Source organism: Barbus barbus (genome assembly GCF_936440315.1).
Source record: "Barbus barbus genome assembly, chromosome: 10".
Classification (NCBI taxonomy): domain Eukaryota; kingdom Metazoa; phylum Chordata; class Actinopteri; order Cypriniformes; family Cyprinidae; genus Barbus; species Barbus barbus.
In genome coordinates, this window is record NC_136738.1 from 17,256,120 (window position 1) to 17,279,339 (window position 23,220).

Here is a 23,220-nt window from a genome sequence, read left to right on the forward strand (position 1 = left end):
ACACGATCGGGTTGGCCTGAGGGAAAAGAATCTGAGTTTTGAGGAGGCAGTCCCAAACCTTTTGGCTTCTGTTCAACGCTATTGGTCAATCAACAGGTTTTCTTAGTTTATTTTCTTATTGATCATTAGTCTCCAATATTTATTCTGCAGGTTTGACTGTACCTTTAAATTCGTGTGGCTCATTTCTTGTGTGGCACCTTCAAGACGCATTCTGCACAGCAATGTGAATGAGTTGAGCAATCTCAGTTTGTCCTTCAAGAATTTGGCATTTTCCTGCAAGTACATTCAGGAGAGAAAAATTTATCACAGGAAGGTGAATAAATGCCTTATTTCCCCAAACGCCCCTGAGCTAAACAGGTAAGTTGAAACAGGCCTGTATGTAATTAGTAGCACTTGTTAAATTACTATTGCTCACATGGTTAATGATTTTAATAATCTTTTGCATGTTACTCGCATGTTACTATGCATCACGGCATCTTGGTTTCCAGGCAGAACGTTAAAGAACGCAACACACACGTCTCCCGGAAATCCTGTATAATTCAACCAATCCAATGATGACTTCGAAACTCCTAAAGTGTTTCCAATTTTGTGTGCCATTTGCATCAGACCTTTATCCAACGAGCCATGGGCATGACATCTGAGGCTGAGACTACTTGCCTCACAGCATTGACATCAACGTGTCAAAAAATAATGAATCTGTCTTGGTCAGCCATTCTCATTTTCATATCATTAAGAGAATTTTTCATCTATTTTACTTTCTAACAACTTTTACTTATTTTACTTTTATTTTACTTCTCATTTTCAAACATCTTTTACTCAACATATGTTTACCTGAAAACTATTTGGATCTTCCATTGCTTGAGCAAACATGTAGTCCATTGAGTTTTCTCAACTTATTTTTTAGGAAATTTCTCAACTTTTTGTTATATAAACTTAAAACAAGAAGTTGAGAAAACTCACAAATCAGCTGAAGCTGGTTGCCTTAAACTTTTAAGTTTACCCAACTTTTTTTTTTTTAACAGTGTACAATCTCAAATAGTTTTTTGTACAATCTACTTATTTCTAAAAATCACTAGTTTCCATATGAATCACAACAAACAAATTCAAACCTTGTAAAATAGTTACGTTTCCTTGTGAGATCGAGCTGTTAAAGTAATAGTTCACATTTTCAAAAATGAAAATTTGTACTCATTTGGAGAAACTGAGCATTGCATCACTTGCTCACCAATGGATCCACTGCAGTGAATGGGTGCCGTCAGAACGAGAATCTAAACAGCTGATAAAAAGGTCACAAAAATCCACATGACTCCAGTCCATCAGTTAACATCTTGCGAAGTGAAAAGCTGTGTGTTTATAATAAATAAATCTTGGATGGTGTAATGGTGTGTAAATGTTCAGCAAATTTTCATTTTTGGGTGAACTATTCCTTTAATTTTGTGCCCAGTGTAAAATGTACAGACCTAAGAGGAAGAGCATTGGAGGACAGCCATTTTCCAGCCATTCAGAGACCTGACGGGCTGGACACATTGAAGAGTGAACAATGATTACAATAACTGAAGGAGATCAAATAAAGTGGCTTTTTAATTGCAGGAGAGAGGCTATTACTGACGCGCCCACGAGGAACAAGCTCTGCTCAGCCAGCGCTACCTCATTTCACTGCAAATAAATCTATATAAATAATTAAAACATAAAAAAGCCAAGAAAGACGATAAAAACAGCAGGGAGATTCACTCACAGTCAGTAGACGTGATGATTACAGAAAAGGGCAAGATGATGTGGGGACAACAAGACATGTAATGGGATCAGAAAACTAACGAAAGAGCAAGGAGGGTAAACAAAATGTTCCTGACGAGTTTACTCTGGTGTCATCTGCTATAATGTGTCAACTCTGACATATGTGGCATTTTCGAAAGTTTACCGTTGTTTACTCTTCAAAGTGTGGTAATGTACAGAAACCCCAAGTCCTCAACGCCTTGGTAAGCTTACATTTTCACAGATTCCTTATTTATTCTTTCTTTCTTGTAATATAAAACGAGCATCTTGTGATCTTTATTTCCTGATGTTCTGTAAATCTAAAAATGTGGTGTAAAGACTGCAGCAGTACTGTAATGGGGGATGTGCAGTACCATCTGTGCTGTGCTTTGAAGGTCATTAGCAGGTCCACATGGAATCTGTGCTCACAAAACTCTGCAGATTTTTACACAATTGGAACATTTGTCTTTTACAAAGTTCTACCGCATGTTTGTTTACGGAAAGGCTTTCAGCTACCGATAAGAGATCTATGCAGAAACTGAAACTGTGAGAGGGAGAGACCAAGAGAGAGGGAGACACATGTAAAATAAAAGCCTTGCCTGTTTAGAATTGTTCAAATGTGAGGTTCTGAAAATAATTCTTTATGACCACATTTGAGTCACAAGGTGCCATGACACTTTTATTAGTACTCACCGTGAAAGGTTGGTGGTTTCAAAAGAATGAAAGTACAAGCAGCAGTGAAAGTACAAGCACATACTGCTTAATTTCACACACACTGGTCTCTTCTGCTCATGTTTTCAAGCAACAACTAACTTCGCTCTTGAACTCCACAGATGCTGACCTAGATATGAATATCTTTCCATTTCACTTCCCACGTCTTGTTTGTTACCCACAGACACCACATCCTCTTGTTACAACCTTATCTATGAGTCTGTGACTAGTATATGTAACATATAGATTGTCATTGTGATGATTATTTACTCAAATTAATTGTATAAAACAATAATAATAATCATTTTTGAGCAGTTAAAAGGAATTTTATTGCAATTAATGTGATTAATTAACATATCATGCAGTTAATACCATATTCATTTTAATCGATTTACAGCCCAAGTACTGTTATATATGGCTTGTGTAATATATGTCTCAGAATTTTCCAATGTTCTTTCACCCCTCTTGAAGAGTTGAAATAGTGAAGATGAGGGCAGAACGCTTCAGTGTCTGAAGTGTTTAGCTGTGTTGGGTCTAGTGGATGTCAAGAGGCACAGCCAGCAATGCATTCTCAGGTCGTGTAGTCACAACACAGCCATCATCCTCACTACCACCAGGTAAAGACAAACACAAAAGTGACCCCCTGCCGGTTTGTCCAGGTGTGGGGCGACACTGCAGCAGGGGGCAGCTCACAACCTTTAAAGCAGGGCTAGATCAGGCAAGCTTTCCTTGAAAGTCATGCTGTCACAGCTACTCTGTTTCCCGATGTGAGCTGTTTATGAGAGTTTTAAGGAAAACGTCACTTTAAACAATATGAAGCTGCAGTGGTTCAATTTACATGCAGGAATATATTACCAATATATGGATTAAACACCATTATACAGTATACTAATATTATAATATATTAGTAGATAGATAGATAGATAGTTTCTTATATTTTGACAAAACTTTTCTCATCAGTAGCAGTGCCAACGTTGAAACACTGTCACATACATGGAGAATCAATTATGCCTCAGCTCTTGCAAAACAAATGTCTCCGTGCTTCACTGTTTGTCAGTAGTGGTCAAGATAACAATGAAGTGAAGATGTCCAGTGGAACAGCATGTCTAGTGACAGACGCATTCGTGCTGTGAGGAATTTATCACTATGGCTCCATCAGTCTCTGCCCAGCCAAGCTGCCAGTCTTTGGATGAAACCCCACTTGGCACTGGCCACTAGCTTTTCATTTCAGCCACGGACAAACCAAACCATCAGGGAGTGAAACCTGCAGTTAGTCTCTCTCTGAAAGGGAACTTTGGGTTGATTGGCTGTGATTGTCTTACACAAAGCAGGTAAAAATAATGCAATGCAATGTCATCAAACACGGACACATACGTAAACCGATTAAGTACCAATTTAATGTAATATAAATGATAATAGAATAGACTTTTTGCTTAACGTGACTGAAGAAGGTGGAACCAAGAGAACCCCTAAAGGGATATCAAGATGGTACAGAAATGCAAATGTTTTGCAAGTGAGTGCAAAGTTTCTATAGAGAATGCAAATGTTTTGCAATCAAATGCAAAGTTTCTTGGGGAAACATAATAGTTTTGTGATCAAATGGAAAGTTTCTTGGGGACACACAATAGTTTTGCAAGAAAAGGCAAATGTATTGAGTGAACGAATGCAGTTGAGATTGAGAGAATGCAAATGTATTGTAAGTGAACGCAAAGTTTCTTGAGAAGTTTCTCAAACGTTTTGAGTATTGAAATACGGTGAAATATGTAAGTTTCTTGGGGGAAACACAATAGTTTTGCAAGAAAACGCAAATGTACTTTGAGTTCCTTGAGAGAACACAACTTATTGAATTACATTTTTTTCTCCCTTTTGCTCTCATTTGATATTTTAGGGGCTATTTTATATCCTTAGAGGCTCCGTCGAAACCAGATTTGAAAGTGGAATGAAACTCACACTGCATGCCACCATGTCTCAATGTGCTGAAGCATGTGGCTGAACCACTAGGCCGTGACTTGCTATGACACATTATGAGCTCTAACTACAGTAAAAACAGAGATGATACAACATGTAATGTAAGAATGTGAAGTCAAACTGTGGGGCATGCAAGCTCTTATTTCACCATATGCTGAGACTATTTTCCTACCTTTTCACGAGACGTTATTTTCCTCAAGGGGAAAGTCATTTATTCCTCCTCCTGTGTCTGTGGCCCAGAGGCATTGATTCCAACCAAGGAACTGCAAAATAATTAAGAGCTCTTTTTATGTGTTTGCTTTAAGGCACCAGCTTCTCCATATGCCTTTCAGATTGATTTAAAACAGCTTCACACTGTAGAGCTAGAGACGTAGACAGCAGGACAATGACAAGGTCAGTGATATTTGAAAACGCAAAGAATGAAACTCTTCTTTCAATAGAAAGATACTGCTGCATTTTAATGCCTTAGGGTTGGAACATTGATATATGTTTGGTTTTGAATTATTTAAATATTCCTAGATGAACATGTAGTTAATTTTTTTTAAAAAAACAACGCCCCATCACTCACGTGCTCAGACACACACAGCACTAGTGAGATTAAAGTTAATTGGGCATGTGTCACTTTGGCCTGGGTCACTCAGGTAATCTCTAATCACCGTTAGTCTCTGAGATAGTCAAACTCAACAACCTTAAGCCTCTGCTCTTAAAACAAATCTGTTTAATGCACACGTTAATCGCTACTCTTTCACAGCAGTATGCAGTAACAGTGCTCCTTTCATCTAGTCAATGCTGGTCAATTAGTTATGCCATTGCTTTTAGTTTGCCATATATATATATATATATATATATATATATATATATATATATATATATATATATATATATATATTTGTGTTTATAGCATAACATTAAAGATGCATAGAAGACAGCCACTGCTGTGAAATGGTCCAGCTGTAAAGAGCCTGTGATGGTGCGGAAAAACTGCAGTACTGCAATAAATTATTTTCTAATTCCTGAGTCTTTAAAACAAAATTAATTTGAAATTTAAAGTATATTACACATATTAAGCCTTGTTTATGGAGAATATATAGGAATAGTTTTCACAAAAATGAACCTTCTGTCATCATTACTCACCCTCATGTTGTTCCAAACTAGTATGACTTTCTTTCTTCTAATCTATGAAACATAAAAGAAGATATTTTGAAAAACGTTTTTTTAATACATACAAAGTCATTGGGGTCCAAAACAACACCCCAATATTTATTTATTTAATAATTAGCATTTATAAACAAACATATTGCTCAATGTTAGTTCATGTTACAGTATTTATTTATCTTTGTTGACGTTAGGTAGGCCTATAACTGTTCATATTAGCTCAGGTCCATTAAATAATATTAACAGATACAACTTTTATTTTAAATAATGTATTCCACAGGCTGAAATTAACATTAAAGGTCATTGCACACTGAGTCCGAAATTTTTGCATGTTAAAAAATAAATACGACCTCAAGTTATGTCAATCACGTTTACACACTGCCTCGTCCGTCATAAAAAAATAGGTTCGATTTTCTGCGTTTTCACATCCGTAGCATGCATTTTGATGAGGATGCGGAATACAAAAAAAAAAACGGAAAAATGCACGCGAAAATTTCGGACTCAGTGTGCAATGACCTTAACTCAGATTAATGCTTTAGAGGTATTTTTATAGTTAGTTCATGTAAACTAATGTAGTTAACTAATGAAAGCCTATTGACAACTCAAAAATCTAAGAAACTTTTGTGTGGAAAAACCTTAAAATTAAACTTAAAGAGAATAAACTTAATTCGAGATGTGAGTTCTTACAAATTTTGCTTCTCATAATTTGTTTAATTTTAACAAAAAATGAAAAGAAAAACTACATACAACCTAAAACTGATGTAAAAATGTACGCTTAGTATGCATTTGTATAAAACTGAAATAATAAATTGCCTCATTCAATGCAATGAAGTCTAGATGTTCTTCAAAGCAAGTTCATCTTCCTTCTAAGATGCATGCATTTTTAAAGGTTACTGTATAATACAGAGGTGGGGACATAATATATGCTTTCAGAGTCTTATCCTCTGACGCTGTTGTGAACAATGCATTCACCACAGTCTCATGGTTAAAGCCACATCACCGTGGATATCTCAAGCATACATTGTACAGTCTTTTCCCCAGAATACATTTCAGGACTGTTTTCAGATCTTTGCTATATTATCGCTGAACGCCGGTCAGCAAAATAGCTGTAATTTAGCATTTGAGACTTGATTACAGCTTTCAGAGATAAATTAAAGGGCCTCATTAAGGCTGCCATAAAATAATTACATCAACAAATGAAAGGGAAATGCAAGATGATGCCTTGATTTGCTGTTATGGTGAATGAATAGGGGTATTCTTGCCACGTGTCAAGGCTCAGCATTAATGTGCTTTAAGAGAATAGGATGTAATGTGATTTGCCCGTTCTTAGGCTGTGCGCTTAGCCACGAGCAGGAAGAGGTAATATAAGACGTAAGAATGTGGCTTAGTTTTTGAGAGCTCATTTGCCAAGCAGGGGTTATGTTTGCATCAACCACCCAATCTGGCTGATTTCATCTTTGACACAGTAATTCATTGATTTAGCCTGATGTTGGTACAAATACACACACCCAGGTCCATTGTGACTGGGATTTCGCACATGATCGTAGGTTGTGCATAATTATTGAGCAGCAGTGGCAGACAAAGCACCGACGGAAATGTTAATTAGCCACACAGAAGAGCCACATGTCCATCTGCCCAAGGACGACAGGGATGACAGGGATGACAAGCACTGACAGATGCGTTGCCATCTCACATGCTCCCTTTGAAATCTATCAGGATAATCTCCGGCACGTTTAGAACTTTGATTAAAAGTTAATGAACTTACAGGACAAGATATGTTAGGCATCTGTAGAATTCCAGCATGGCAAAATATTCTTCATGGTCCAGTAGAGAGAATGCATGCTTGCTGTCACTGAGACGCTGTGCTGACAACGTGTCAGTTGAAGTATGTGTTAAGTATCTGCTCGAGCATTGTGCGGTGTGGGTGATTGACTCAGCAAAGTGGCTCCTGTGTGTCACAAGTCCGATAAAATGGCACGTGAGGGAATGTCGTTTAAATGGGTTATTGTAATGACCTTCAGTGGGAGTGCATGGCTGCTGTAGATAAATTCCGATTTCCTAGCTCTTAATTACGATGAGCTGGAGAGAAGATAAACACTTAACAGCCTCGCATGGTCAAGTTGACAATCCCTCAAAGGCCACAAAAGAGAAATTCCATTCTAGATTATAAAACACAAGTCCAAAATCATTAGCTGCACAATATGGACCAACGAGGTTTCCTGGTAATGACAATGGCAAGGATTCTTTGTAATTGCTTGACAACACTGCTCTGGCCTTGAGCAATTGAGAAGTAATTCCTGTCAATCAGCACAGAGCAGATGTGACGAGATGGCAGGAAAGATGCTCTGTAGTCTGCACATGCTGTAAATTTCCTTTTCACAATTTCAAGAAAAATTTCAACCATGGCCAAAAAATTAGATATTATCCTTAATAAAACCCCACATAATAATAATAGAAGATTCACTTTAATATGCAAGTAATGATGATAATAATAATAATAACAAATTAGTTTTAGTAAGCCATTATGCTATTGTGCATCATGATTATTGACCGTTTATCTATATGTATACATTCATCCTATATATCCTATCCAACTATCTATCTATATATCTATCTGGAACTGCACTGGTTCACTTTTAAAAGGGAAAGAAGAGGTTGTGGAGGTTGGTAGAAAAGAGCGTTCTTCAGCATTCTCTCGGGTTTGAAATATCAGGAGAGGGAGACAAAGTGTGGTGGGCACTGTCATTGATCACATGTCTTTGACCTTCACAGGAGCTTAGTTTGGAGATTTCCAAAGTCACGTCTGGTTGGTGGAAAATTGACATTTCATTGTGAAATGTGCTCCAGAGTTCTCTTTTCATACATTCAGTTCCATAACTTTCAGCTTTTTCATTGCAGACACTAAATGTGGAAATTGAAGGACTTCATCAAAGGTTCAGATCACTGCAGAAATGGAAAAAAAAAAATGCTTATGGTTAAATAGGGCATCAGGAATATGTGTGAATATTTGTGGATCAGATTACATAGGCTGCATTCGGCCAGGTTGGGAGTTGCTATTATGTTACAATGAGAGCAGAACACAAATCACTAAGAGCAGTCCTCTGTGGAGACCTTGTGATGTAGATTTATGATGGTTTTCATTTAAAAAATGGTCTGATTAGTAATTATCATATGCCACCATAAGATTATATAGTGTTTATAGATTGTTATAGTATTTATACCTGAATTTATGTCTGAATAAAAACATGTTTTGCATTATATTAGACACTTAGCTGCTACAGATCATGACAATAGCACAGTAGTTATTTAAAATGTACAAAAGCATAATAAAATAATTTACTGTATAGCACAGAGGTGTTCAAATTAGTATTACTACTCCTGATTACTGTCAAAATGCCTGACCTATAAATGACTGAAAAAAATTAATTGGGTTCATACATTGATGAAGCAAAAATAATAATGAATGATATTTTATTTAAAGGCAAATCAATAACAATGCTATTAAGGTGAAACATTCAGCTGTCTTTCTTTATCAGAGGCTGACAACAACAATAGAGAAACATTTCTCATTAGCCATGCAGGCATTTAATGGTTTTTAGTAAGAATAAAACAATACGTCAGTCACTGCCTCTTTGTCTTTCACAAAACTGTAATGGTTTCTCTCTTATGATTCCTGTTCATGAATTACAAATGTTTTGAAGGTAGGTTTATTTCTGAAAATTAATTACCGTATATGCAGATATCTTAAAATCGTGTCTACAAAAAAAGCATTTGTACATTATCGTTGTTATTGACCAGGGGAAAATGGACATTGTTATTGAACACATCTATAGCAGGGCATGTTGTTAAATTATGGGGTAAGTTGTCACAGTGGAACATGCCATTAAAACAACCTATCCGACTGATACCAAGTCCTCTTTCTATGCTTCAAGTGTGAATACTATCGCAAAAGCCATTTATGAGCACTATTCATTTTAAGCTAAGCTTTTAAAGTCTGGCGGTACACACTACAGTCTCCAAACTCACTGTGTCCTGGACACCAATGTTTTAATGATTCAGAAAAGATGAATCACTGTCTGGCCAACTGAGATTTCGATATGAGATAAAAGTTAGGCTCGTGATTGTTCAGTAGCACTACAGCACACAGTGAGTATATATTAGCACCATTTGTTTTTTGCTTTAAGCATCTGGTTTTGTTTGTACCTGGTGACGTGTACAGACTTAACAACCGGATTATATGCTTTTCAGCTAAATTTAAACTAACAACTATGAAACAATTCATAACACAGCATAAATGTTCAAAAGCAAAGTTTTTGGGCAAAAACTATTCCAACTAATAAATGCTAGGCTATGAACAGCTACCAATGATAGCTTACCACAACCTGAGATTTATGGATAATACCGTTGTGTTAAAATCCACCAAGGAATGCATTGTGGTTTATTGTGTTCACTTGATTACAAAAATATAATTTTGTAAATAATGCATGCTTGGTTGATTTGGGTAAAACCAACATATAAAACCTCTACTAGAGAAAACACACACTTTCGTAATTGGACTAGCCTGGTCTACCCAATATGTAAGTACAACATAATTACACAATAATGTGTTATGCGCCTTTTATAAATGATAGGATATTACATCACAAGTATGATAGTATCCTACACTGCTATTAACATACAGTGAATATTTCACAGCACATTCTGCCACACACAAACCCCTCATAAAGAGAGGGCTGGGTTTATGTGGAGCCAGCTCTATGGTTGGTTCCAATTATTTACATATGTTGTTCTGATTGGATAAAACGCTTGTCAATCAATACGGTGCCGCGCTTACGTAAAGAAATGGGTGGGTAAAGGCAGCGGAGGACAGAAAAAACAAAAACAATCCACCCCGGCGTCCATCTTGAATACAGTAGCCAACGGTGACTGACAGCAACAGAGAGGGAAATCGCGATAAATTGAGTTCCGACCGCGAACACCGGGACAATTCATATTGAAGGATTACATTTAGTGGCGTTATCTGTCAATTCCGTCTCATTTTTGGCGTCATATTCCCGACAGGGCTGATGAAGTTATTTCAGAGGCTGTACGTGCTAAGCTTTATTCAGCGGTCGACATGTCTTAGTTTAAAACGACTGTTTGTTTTAACTACCTACCTTAGCAGCTCTGGAGAAGCTTTGTGAGGTCGGGAATTGCAGGTTTGAGTCATTAACACCAGAAGGGGATGTGGATATAGCGCGTTTGGCCATATTTAAGTCCTTCACTGTCAACTTGAGCTCGCGCGTGCGCTGAATCGTGCGCGTGACCCCATTTATTTCACTTTATCTATGATCTGTTGTACTACATATACTATATTTAAGCATAAAGCGAAGTGAGCGTGATGTGGAAACATCGTTTAGGGATGTTAATTCCATTTTTATCCCCATAAATGTGCATGCATTTAGTGTACTGCCATAGATATACTTTCCAGGTGGTTTGGAGGCATTGCTCTGTTTGAAATTGTAGTTCCTTTGCATTAACAACAATATTTGTATCTGTATATTTTATGGCGGGTTCTATGCATAGGTTGTCCAGTTCTGGTCACTGGGGTTGGGAGCTGGCCCATTTACTGAACGAGTTTATTGAACGGGCTCGTGTATTCTGAGCGCGCGGCAGGGCAACATTGTATAGATACAGTACTGGATTCGTATTGAAATTTCCTCGTTATTGATATGGGGTTTAAAGCAAACTGCATGGACAGTCATAGATCACTTTATTTCTAAAAGCTCGTCTGCTTTGAATGAACTATTGGACACTTTAATGCCGTTTCTAAATCACCGAATCTGAGGACTATAAGCTGGCATTGGATTTTTGCACTGCCATATACCACTGACTCGGTGACATGGATGTGTTTCACTGACTGCTGATCAGTGGTTCGAGGAGAAACTTGAATGCAAAGACTTTTGGATTTTGTAGGACAAGACAGAAGATTGAAAAATGGGACCTGCAACAAAGCTGGCTTTTGGAGTGTTCCTCATATCCTGCTCCTCAGGTGGGTGTTAATACGCTTTGACCCCTTTAAATGCAATATGCATATATAGAGTGTATATTGTATCATGCCATGTCTCTTTTTGTGTGTATGTATGTGGCACCGGAGGCTGTTTCTCGTGTTACTCCGCATCGAGATCGTATTCACTGGTTTCTCGTAAATAGCTACATAATACCATCTGAATATAATCCGAGCATGCACCATACAGAAGCAGCGTTTGCTGCCAGGATTTTGCAGTTTATTTTCTCAGTAACTGGTCTGACGAGTCCCCAACATGAAGATCTGTTCGGTAGAGTTGAGAAAACACACTAGTAATGCATTGAACTACTGTTAGTGTCAATAATATTGAGCAATAACATTTTGCTTGCTTCTGCTGCTCATGCATGCATGCATTTTTTTATATGTTGCATGTAAACCCCCTCTACTGGTAGCTCTTTTTTTATTATTATTCATGGACGAGGACTGTTGCATGTTTGTACACGAGTGATTAATTTTTTTATTTTTATTTTTTTTAATGAGGCCGGCAAGGCCAAAGGTCATATATGCATGTGAGAACATTAGATAAGATATGGGTGAGTGCTGGAGTTACATCAGCATGCACCTTAATGGTTATATTTATTCAGGAATATTTAAGGAACTGCAAGGCAACTGTCGGATGTCTCTTAACAGACTTTGTGATCAAGGTTTGAATTTTGCACAAGAGGCACAGTCTGTGCCTGTACTCAGTGTTCCCACTATATCCCTCATCTTGGATCGCACTTGCCCACACATCCCTGCTCTCTTTTGACTACAGAGACAATTAATCAATACAATGTTATATCTGAGCACATCGCTTTGGTAATTATATCAGTCTAAAGGCAGAAGTATTCAGGAGCATCTGGGTAACATATGAAACCATATATTTTGGGTCACATTGCACATGCTCTCTCAGAGGAATTGGTGTAAACTAATGGGATGAACATATAAACCATTGTAGACCTCTGCTTGAAGTGATATGACTTTCACCTACATTTTTTTTCTTCTTTTTTCTTTTGCTTTTTTTTTGTAGTTGTGTTTTTTTTAGCGCCACAATTAAGATTGCAGTCACTGAGTTGTGTTGTATTGCTGCATTACACAAGTTTGAGTTTATGACTGCTGAGAGAATTAAGTCTGAGCGATTGCCTAGTCTAATGTAAATTATGCCTTAAACATCACGACTCTTAAACTAAATCACCACTGGCAACATCTGACCAAAGCACACAGACAAATAGGAAGCATAAAGAGGAATTTGATTTGTGTATTTATTTAATGGAAATTCTTTAGCTTTTTCAATGCTGAATGACAGAAACAGTTATAGATATATTTATTTTAGTTTTTGTATTATTTTGTTATTATTCTCCAATGGATTTATTATGTCCATTTTAGAAGATAACATGAATTGTATAATTTAAAATGTTTTCCCCCCCTACAGTTTCTAGGCTAATCCTTTTAGGAGCGATTAGATTGAACTATCTGCTTTAAAAAAAAATTAATTAAAGCATTAGAGTGAAAACAAAGCTTACACTTATGTCTGATATTGATGCATTACAAATCTACACTGTAGTTTTGGCATAAGACAAGTTATATTTTAGCAGCAATAGCAATTTGTAAACAGATTCAACGGATAAGATACATTTATTAGTATTGTTATTATGATTAATAACTGTTAACTTTTTTTTTTTTTTTTACTTTAGTGACTTTGTGAGTGTTACACAGTACCTCAGATGTAATGGATGATATACTAGAAGTTGGAAGTAATGTGCTTTATTTGACCTTAGATTGTTGACCACAAACATCTTAGTTGAACTTACGAACTTTGTTCAGTGGTTTCGCTTGCTGTATCTGTTTTTGATGTAAATATTTACCAGCTATTAAAAGTACATGCCATGGTCAGCTGTTTTTCATGAGAGCTTTGGTGGAACTGAGAGTATTGCTCTTAGAGAGTCTTGCTCTTAGAGTATTTCACAAAGCGTTTTAGCGCTAAAACTATGTCCTAAATCTGTGAAACTTTAGGAGTAGTGAAGAGGACTTCTAAGTCACTAAGACCAACTCACAACTATCCTAAAATGCCTGTTGCCGGCAATCTGACTCAGAATATAAACATTTTAGAAACATTTTGATGATAATGAGCCTTTAAAATGGTATAACCTTTAAGGTTTGGAGGCTATCCCTACTCCAAATTTTCCTTTGATTATATCCTTTTAATTAACCAGTTGGGCAAGAAGTAACAGATGTTCTTGCATCCAGTTTGGTTTTCTTTTACGTTTGCATGTCTTACTATCAGCCATGCTTATTCCACTCTGTTAATTAAAAGGCGGCTTATATGCATCCGCTACAAGAAGCATACATGGAAGAGACTGACAATTAGCTGAACATATATTTGTTTAATTAGTGACACTTAGCCTGCATGTTAAAATCTTTATTTGAATGTGGCAATTAACATGATTTTGTAAACCTTTATTTGGATATGGCAACATAATATCGTGCTCCACAATATTTCTATGAATAAATCTCTGACAGAGACTATCAGCCAATCACTGTGTGCATAGTTATTAAGCATGCTGACATCATCCATAGCAATGAGGTAAACCCCGCCCTTACGCTTAGCTTAAGACTTCTCTCTATTCCTTAGTAAAAGTTTATCTCCGCAGCTTTGTGAATAGGTTTTAAGAGAAAACTCTTAGCTAAAAACTTTTACTGCTATTTAGGAGAACTCTTAGTGGTAAGATAAAATGTTTTGTGAATACGTCGGTTATTTTTTTATTTTTTGAATAATATTAATACTTTCCCCTTGAAAACATACTACCGCGTGTCTAGTATGCGTGTCTATTTATCGTGCAGCCAAATAACCATAAATAGTTTGTTTCCCTGAATTTTTAAAATGTACAGTATAAACCTTTAATGAACTGTGAGGGCAAAAATTAAACAATTATCGTTCAATAATCGTAATCGAGGTAAAGTGTTCAATTAATCGAGGTTTTGATTTTAGGTCCAGCCCTATTGTCAACAAAAGAGAAGCTTTACTTTAAAATAAAATGTCTATGGTTTGATGTTTGAAAGAAGGAAATAAAGACAGACATCCAAAAATATGATACATTTTAATCACAATATTTTTTATCAGGTTTTCCTTGTTCTTAGTGTCTGATTAATGTGGGCATGCCGTACTTCATTCGTTCTTGTTGCGTTAGGTGTCAGAACTTCTGCCTTACTGTACTTGACCTTAGTCCTACTTAGTTTAGTTGGTTTTGTCTCAGTAAAGTATCTTTACCCAGATGTAATCAGTGTTCTCGGCTCCACCATGTTTCTTTAATACCAATCGGATGGATGTTTTCAGCCCAGTATCAAATGTCGGTATGAACCCATGCGCTCAGTTTGTCACACTGTTATAAAACAATACTCATTCACCCCGTTAAGTAAAGTCACATCGCTAATATTTAAACAGCAGGTTAGATGGACTACTAAAGAAGAATGGGCTTTCCATACACCGGAGGAGAGGCTCATAAATGGAAAGTCCTTCAATTAAAGTTATTCCGTATTGATCCCTGTGATCCTGATGATACAAACACGTGATAATTTGATTCTTCCCATATTTTATTTTGCCTAAAGCGCTAATGTGTGATTGATAGCTTGACCTTGAGTTGCTTCTCAGTGTATTTTGATCCTCGCCAACTGGACTTCCATGACATAGGCAGGTTGCAGCCATTGTTGCCCAAGATGCAGATGCCTCTGTGAATAATTTACAACCACGGTTGACCACTGCTGACGGAAGGGCTATTTGAAATCAAATGTGCTGCCTTTGTCCTCTAACGGTCTGCTTTGACCTGTGCCATAGTTTTCCTGTTTCTTTGTGACAGATGTTTGTGTGGTTAAATCGTGATGGAGTAAATATATCTGTTTCTCACTGTAACATGCGTTTAAGGCTTTTAGCTCTAAGAGCTGCTTGGCCTAAATAGTCTGTATATGAATGATTTTTCAAAGAATGGCAGATTAAACCTGTCATCACTGAACTTCTGAACAAGATTTCCTAGTGTCTTCCAAAATGCTGTTTCATTGCACATCTGTGCATGAATTTCAATGTGTTTGCAAACAACTTTGAGTGTGACACAAAGTCAAGTTGCCTTCTGACAGCTAGACACAGGAACAAAAGCTGATCCAGCTTGTTTATTTGAATGTGATCGTTCATTTCATGCATCATAGATCTGTGATCTTGTGCTGTCAGGAGGAGCACACCAGAGCTTTCAGACAGTCCTGTGGTGGTATTTGGATGAGGGGGGCGGAGGAAAATCAAAGCAGATTAAAGGGATTTGCAGCAAAAAGTGTGTTAAACATGATTGACAGCTGATTGACTTGACTTATAAATTGTATACATTGGTGAGTCAGTGGTGTGTCCAGATTTATTTGCACAAAAATGTAATTCATACAGACTTTTAGTAGCTTAGTATAAAAACGTTAATATTTGAAAGTTTGGCTGCCAAATCAAAGTCCGTGTGGAAGCCATAGGCTTTATGTTAAACATCACATGACCGAACTGGAAAACTGGTCTTCACTCATCCGGTTGTCAGAGAAGCTGGTAACACTAGATGAAAGCTATATAACTGTGAAAGCTATATAAAGTTTCAGCTAAAATAATTAATGCTTTTTATTGTTTCTGTTTATTCAACTATCTGGATATTAGTAAAAAAAATAAAGTACCAGAAGTGGGATAATCCTAACAATGATTTCTGCTGTGTAGCTCCTGAAGGCATCTTTATTGAAACAGTGTCTTATTCAACTTAGCACATGCAGAGGACCTAAATAGTGTAGCCTGGTTTACAGAATACAGAAGTTTGTTTTGCACAAATTTTGATGTTATGTGACAAAAAAACTATAAAACTGGAAATTATATCACATAGAGGATCCCTATAGACCTTCATTACTGTTTTCAATAATTTCAATAATAGTTCAATAATTTTTAAATATCAAATAATTTGATCTTTGTTTTAACTACCATTCATGATATTCATGATTCATTTTTTTTTTCAAAATGATCAAATGTATATTGTTTTATCTTTTTACTATATATCCAGAGACTAAATCTAGTAGTTACATTTGTGCTGTATTATGTTTACAATGCTGAAGAAATCATTGCACATATTTATAAAAGTGTTTTTCAGTAAAAGACTGGCTAAACAATTGACAAGAATAAGAATATTTAAAATATTTGCTTCATTCTAATAATATCCGTGTTTGGATGTCTCTTGGAAAGAACTGTCTTGAATGCCAGGAAGTGTGTTTGTAATGGTAAAGTGCAAGGTCTGCACACTGTTATTCCCTTTATTCAAAAAATTCAAATAACAACGTTTCGGTCCAAAGACCTTCGTCAGGCAAATGCATACAAGCAAAAGCAACAGCTCAATAAGTACTAATGCTGCGTCCCAATGTGCCTACTTATACTACGCCCTTAAAGTATGTACTCTTTTGGTGAAGAAAAAGTACACAATTTTGAGTGTGTAGTAGAAGAGTAGGCAAGGTTTGGGAAATACTATCACGTCACACAACTGCGTCTTTAACAGACCGCTCTGTCGCATCTGTTACATGCACCCTGTCACAGTAAATCGGCCTGCCAATCATCTTGTCACAGTTAACATCCTCCACACTTCATTTAATTTAACTTCCTAACGTACTGGAGATAAAAGAAGTAGCTCGTTGATCTGCCAGTCGCGGGTCTTTCATGCGGAGAACTCATGCGAAAAAGTTCATATTGCTGTTGCAGATGAAATATAAGATTCAAGCAGAGTTCCAATTGATTGCACCTGTTAGTAATCATGGTCAATCATGTGAGAAGCTATATCACAATTAAAACAAGACAACCACATTGAGGCAATTTTTTTTGAATACAAACACATATCAGGAAATACCCAAAATAACACCCAAACAATCCCCCATTCTATTTGTGATTTACAATTGCTTGTCCTAAAAATAGAAAATGCATAGCCATACAACACACATATTAGGGTACAAATGAAGCTGTACCAACAACATTCACCTTTCAATACAAAAGGTATCAATTAGAAACATGAGTTAAAATCAAGTTCTAAATTCAAACCCTTAGGAGAAAGAGTATTTAGTGTGTAAATATAAGAAGTAGGGCTGTCGTGATTCGTCGACTAGTCGATTTTTAAAAATCGTCGACTTCATTTTGCTCGCATCGACTAACCGGCAAAATATCGGAAGTGGCGCATTTCACAGACGAAAATCCATAAAACACATTTTAAGACTATTTTCCAAGGCTGCATGATATATTAAACCCATTTTAAAATTAAGCATTATGAATTCACAAACGCTATGATTTAATTAAATAATTATGCGATGCAGTTCTAACACCGTATATGCCCTTGAATTATTTCCATGCGTGTAGGTGAAGCACGTGCGTCTCACAGCGGCTCTGTTCACAGTAGCTCCACAGAAACTGTTATCATTTACATGTGAGGAGCATCTCATACTCCATCTCTGCATGTTGTTGTGAGTTTGTTTATTATAACGTTCATCTGAGAACGCATCGTGTGCCATTTCAGTGTTTATAACTGAGGTTCAGCATTTATATGCAACATTGCATGTGTATTTATTTTATTCATATCATTATATTTACAGTTCAGTCCTTTGAACTGTTGAAAACTGGCTTACAATGTGCAGTAGTGCTGTGTTTGATACATTGATACAACAATGTATCGTCACAGAGATTTGACGATACGAGTATCAATACAGCTGGCCCTGTATTTTATTAATAAAATTGCGGGCAGCGTTAAGAAGTTTGTGTTGCTGCATGTCTGTGTGCGGCCCCAGCATGATCTGTGTGTGTGTGTGTGTGTGTGTGTGTGTGTGTGAGATTCAGTGAAGACAGTGCATTAGTTTAGAACTCTTCTAATTTAAATTTTTTAAATGTAGAGAGTGTTAATTTGTGCAATGATAACTTACTAGCAATGTTAAGATGATTTTTAATATATTAATATGAGTACATTACAGTATAAATTTATTAGAACTAGTACATTATTATTTATGGGATTAAAACAAGATGCAAGCAATCAGAATATTGTACATGGGTAGTGCCCAATGTAAACATGAAACCAGGGTTTCCATGGGGTCTAAAAAAAGTCTTAAATTTACTTGTATCAAATTTAAGGCCTTAAAGTCTTAAATTGTACAAGAAAGTCTTAATTATGGTTTCAAAAGGCTTTAAATTTGGAGACGGAAAGACCAGATTTGCGATATGGCTGAATGAGAAAGCGTGTAAGAAAATGGCGCCGCTGATGGCAGCTATTGTGCGTTGCTCTTCAGTGTTCGTATTGTTTTTATTTGAATTTCCTGTTTTTTGTTTTTCAAATAAGATCAGTTTTACCAGGGATGATCTGCTGAACATTCGGCAGAACACACCACAAAATCTTCTACCGGTTTTTGATTTTTCGGACGGAGCGCGGATTTAGAACGGCGTTACCTAGCATCCATTTGTCGAATCTCCGCTCTCTACCCAACAAAACGGACAAACTCCTTCTGCTCTCCCGGACAAACAAGGACTTTCCTAACTCTGCTGCTCTGTGTTTCACGGAAACCTGGTTGAATGGCGACATACTGGACAGCGCGATCCATCTGCCTAATTACCAGCTGATCAGAGCAGATCGGGACACAGAATCAACGGGGAAATCAGCGGCGGGGCATGCTTTTACATCAATGAGAGGTGGTGTACAGATGTAACTGTGTTAAAGATGATGTGCTGCTCAGATCTAGAAACGCTCTTCATTAACTGCAAGCCGTTCTATTCGCCGCGGGAGTTCTGCTCGTTCATTCTCGTGAGTGTCTACATTCCACCGCAAGCTCACATGAGCACAGCTTTACAGAAACTCGCTGATCTGATCACAGAGAGTGAGCAACAACACCCGGACTCTGTTTTAATCATTCTCTGGGACTTTAATAAAGCAAATCTCTCCCGTGAACTGCCAAAATACAGACAGCACATCACATGTCCCACCAGAGACAGTAATATATTGGATCACTGTTACACAACAATAAAGGACGCATATCACTCTGTTCCACGAGCAGCTTTAGGACTCTCTGATCACTGTTTGGTTCATCTTATTCCATCCTACAGGCAGAAACTTAAGTCTGCAAAGCCTGTATTAAGATCTGTTAAAAGATGGACTAACGAAACAGAGCGGGATTTACAAGCCTGTTTCTCTCTCACTGATTGGACTGTTTTTGAAGCTGCTGCAAATGATCTGGACGAGCTCACAGAGACTGTAACATCTTATATCAGTTTCCGTGAGGACATGTGCATTCCTACCAGGACTCATCTATTCTACAACAATGACAAACCATGCTTCACTGCCAAACTCATACAGCTCCGTCAGGCCAAAGAAGATGCTCACAGAAAGGGGGATAAAGTCTTGTACAAACAGGCCAAATACACACTGGAAAAGGAGATCAGAGTGGCAAAGAGGAATTATTCTGACAAGCTCAGGAACAAATTATCTTCCAGTGATCCTGCTTCAGTGTGGTTAGGATTGAAGGACATCACCAGCTACAAAACACCACCCCCCAGCACTCTGGAGAATCAACACCTGGCAGACGACTTAAACGAGTTCTTTTGTCGTTTTGAACGATCACCCCACACCCGCCCAGAACACCCCTCCACACAACCATTCACACCTCCAGCAACCCCTCTCTCCCCCACACCTACAATTCAAATCAGCGAAGATGATGTGTGCCAGGTCTTCAGGAAGAACAAAAGAAGGAAAGCACCTGGTCCAGATGGTGTGTCACCAGCCTGCCTAAAAATCTGTGCTGATCAGCTAGCCCCCATCTTCACACAGATCTTCAATAGATCACTGGAGCTGTGTGAAGTCCCCTCATGCTTCAAACGCTCCACCATCATCCCCGTCCCAAATAAACACAAAATTACTGGACTTAATGACTACAGACCTGTGGCCCTAACGTCTGTAGCCATGAAATCATTCGAAAGACTGGTTTTGGCTCATCTGAAGGACATCACTGGACCCTTACTGGACCCCCTGCAGTTTGCCTACAGAGCAAACAGGTCTGTGGATGATGCAGTCAACATGGGACTGCACTTCATCCTGCAGCATCTGGACAGACCAGGGACTTATGTGAGGATCCTGTTTGTGGACTTCAGCTCTGCTTTTAACACCATTATCCCGGAAACCCTTCAAAATAAACTAACTCAGCTCTCCGTCCCCACCTCCGTCTGCCAGTGGATCAACAGCTTCCTGACAGACAGACAGCAGTTAGTAAAGCTTGGCAAATTCACATCCAGCACTCGAACCATCAGCACTGGAGCTCCTCAGGGCTGTGTTCTCTCCCCACTGCTCTTCTCCCTCTACACCAACGACTGCACATCTAAAGACCCCTCTGTCAAGCTCCTGAAGTTCGCAGATGACACCACACTGATTGGCCTCATCCAGGACGGTGACGAGTCTGCTTACAGACAGGAGGTTAAGGAGCTGGCTGTCTGGTGCAGTCTCAACAACCTGGAGCTTAACACGCTCAAAACTGTGGAGATGATCGTGGACTTCAGAAGAAACCCCCCTGCTCTCCCCCCACTCACCATCACGAACACCACTGTGACTGCAGTGGAGTCATTCAGATTCCTGGGCACCACCATCTCTCAGGACCTGAAGTGGGATATTCACATTGACTCCATTGTCAGAAAGGCCCAGCAGAGGTTGTGCTTTCTTCGCCAGCTGAGGAAGTTCAACCTGCCACAGGACTTACTGAAACAGTTCTACTCTGCCATCATTGAATCCATCCTCTGCACCTCAATAACTGTCTGGTTCAGCTCAGCTACCAAATCTGACCTCAGAAGACTACGGAGGGTAGTCCGGACTGCTGAGCGAATCATTGGTACAACCCTCTCCACTCTCCAAGAACTGTACTTATCCAGAGTGAGCAAAAGGGCTGGCAAAAATCACTCTGGACCCCTCACATCCAGCACACGCCCTCTTTGAACTGTTACCGTCTGGTCGACGCTACAGATCTCTGAGCACCAGAACGACCAGACACAGGAACAGTTTCTTCCCTCAGTCAATACATCTCATGAACACTCAATAAATAAACGTGGAACACACAACTAATTCATTATCCATTCACCACACTCACTTATTTTATTTTTATTTTTCTCATTTCTAATTTGCACATACTTGTACATACATAGTCGCCTATATTATATATTGTGTATTTTTAATTTTTTTTTTTTGCTGCTTTGTACATTGGTTATTGGCTGTTTCTTGTTATTTTGTTTTATTACCTGTGTCCTGTCCTGTTACTGTCTTTCTGTTGCACTGTGGAGCTTCTGTCACTACAACAAATTCCTTGTATGTGTAAACATACTTGGCCAATAAAGCTCATTCTGATTCTGATTATGATGTGATGATTAAACTTCAAAAGGCTATGATTTCATTAAATAAACATGAGCGCTGCATGTTCAAAGTCCGATGCTGTGCTGCTTTATGTACTGTCTTTACCTGGAAAACCGTTATATTTCTGCCAAACGCGACACCTGCTGGCAGAGAATGAATCAGTTAACATAGGTTAAACTAATGCACGTACGAGTGCCGCCTTTCACTGCACGATTCAGTCTATTAAAATGCATTTAGAATGATCACATAATTTAAGATATGGGGGCAGAAAATGTATAGCCTATATTTATATCATTTCATATAGTTAATATCACACGAAGAGTGCCGTTTTTTCTCTAAAAGTCAGCATGATTACAAATGTGATATTGATTTTATGCAACAGTTCATTAAACAAATATTAATATTAAGAGACTTATGTTTTAGACACCATATTTCCTGCCTTTGCTCTATTTCTCCAACAAAAATCATTCCAAACACAACCACAGCGCTATTTGCCTCTCTGAACAACATGACGGGGTTTCGTTCCTGAATGAATCAAACGTTTAAATGATTCGGTTCAATCGCAATGACTCACTTATTAACAGTGACTTGCTGCCACCTACTGATGGTTTTAATTTCACATTTAAAGTATCTTCATTTTTTTTATTTTTTTTATATATAATTTCAAACATCAGTTTTCAACGTTTTATGTTTGAAATATCAAAACTTTATTTATGCATTTGTAACTGCAGGTTAGCATTCTATGTCCTTCTGAGCTGCATTAAACAGTGTTTAAATGCATTTAAATGCCACTTCAGATGCATTGCAAAGATGAAATTTATTGATACTGATTTCATTTCCTTGGTAACAGCCCAAATGCAAGAATTTGACTCAAAAGATGATGCACACTTTTAGAAAAAATGGCTTAAAGGTAAAAATGCCCATAAAACTTTTAGGAAAATATTAATTTCTATCACTGCTGTGAACTGAACAGAATACGAAGAATATAAAAAAAATTCAGGAGTCAGCTGTCCATGGTAATCTTTACAATACCAGCACAATAACACACTCAGCAAAATATCGCCTAATTATCGTTATTGATAAAATACCAGAACATATCTAGATATAATTTTTTTATATAACACACCCCTAATTAGGGCTGCACGATTAATAAAAAAAAAATCACGCTCACGATTCATACAT

General features: G+C 37.7%; 1 protein-coding gene across 3 annotated transcripts in view; it reads left to right on the top strand.

Annotated features, from left to right (window-relative positions):
* The first annotated feature begins 10,454 nt into the window (after positions 1-10,454).
* acvr2aa (activin A receptor type 2Aa) overlaps positions 10,455-23,220 on the top strand; it is a 59,774-nt gene continuing 47,008 nt past the window's right edge. For all 3 annotated transcript variants that reach the window (XM_079427125.1, XM_079427126.1, XM_079427127.1), the window contains exon 1: positions 10,455-11,617. In XM_079427125.1, the coding sequence (XP_079283251.1) occupies positions 11,563-11,617 (55 nt within the window). In that variant the 5' untranslated portion in view covers positions 10,455-11,562. The remainder of the gene's footprint in view (positions 11,618-23,220) is intronic.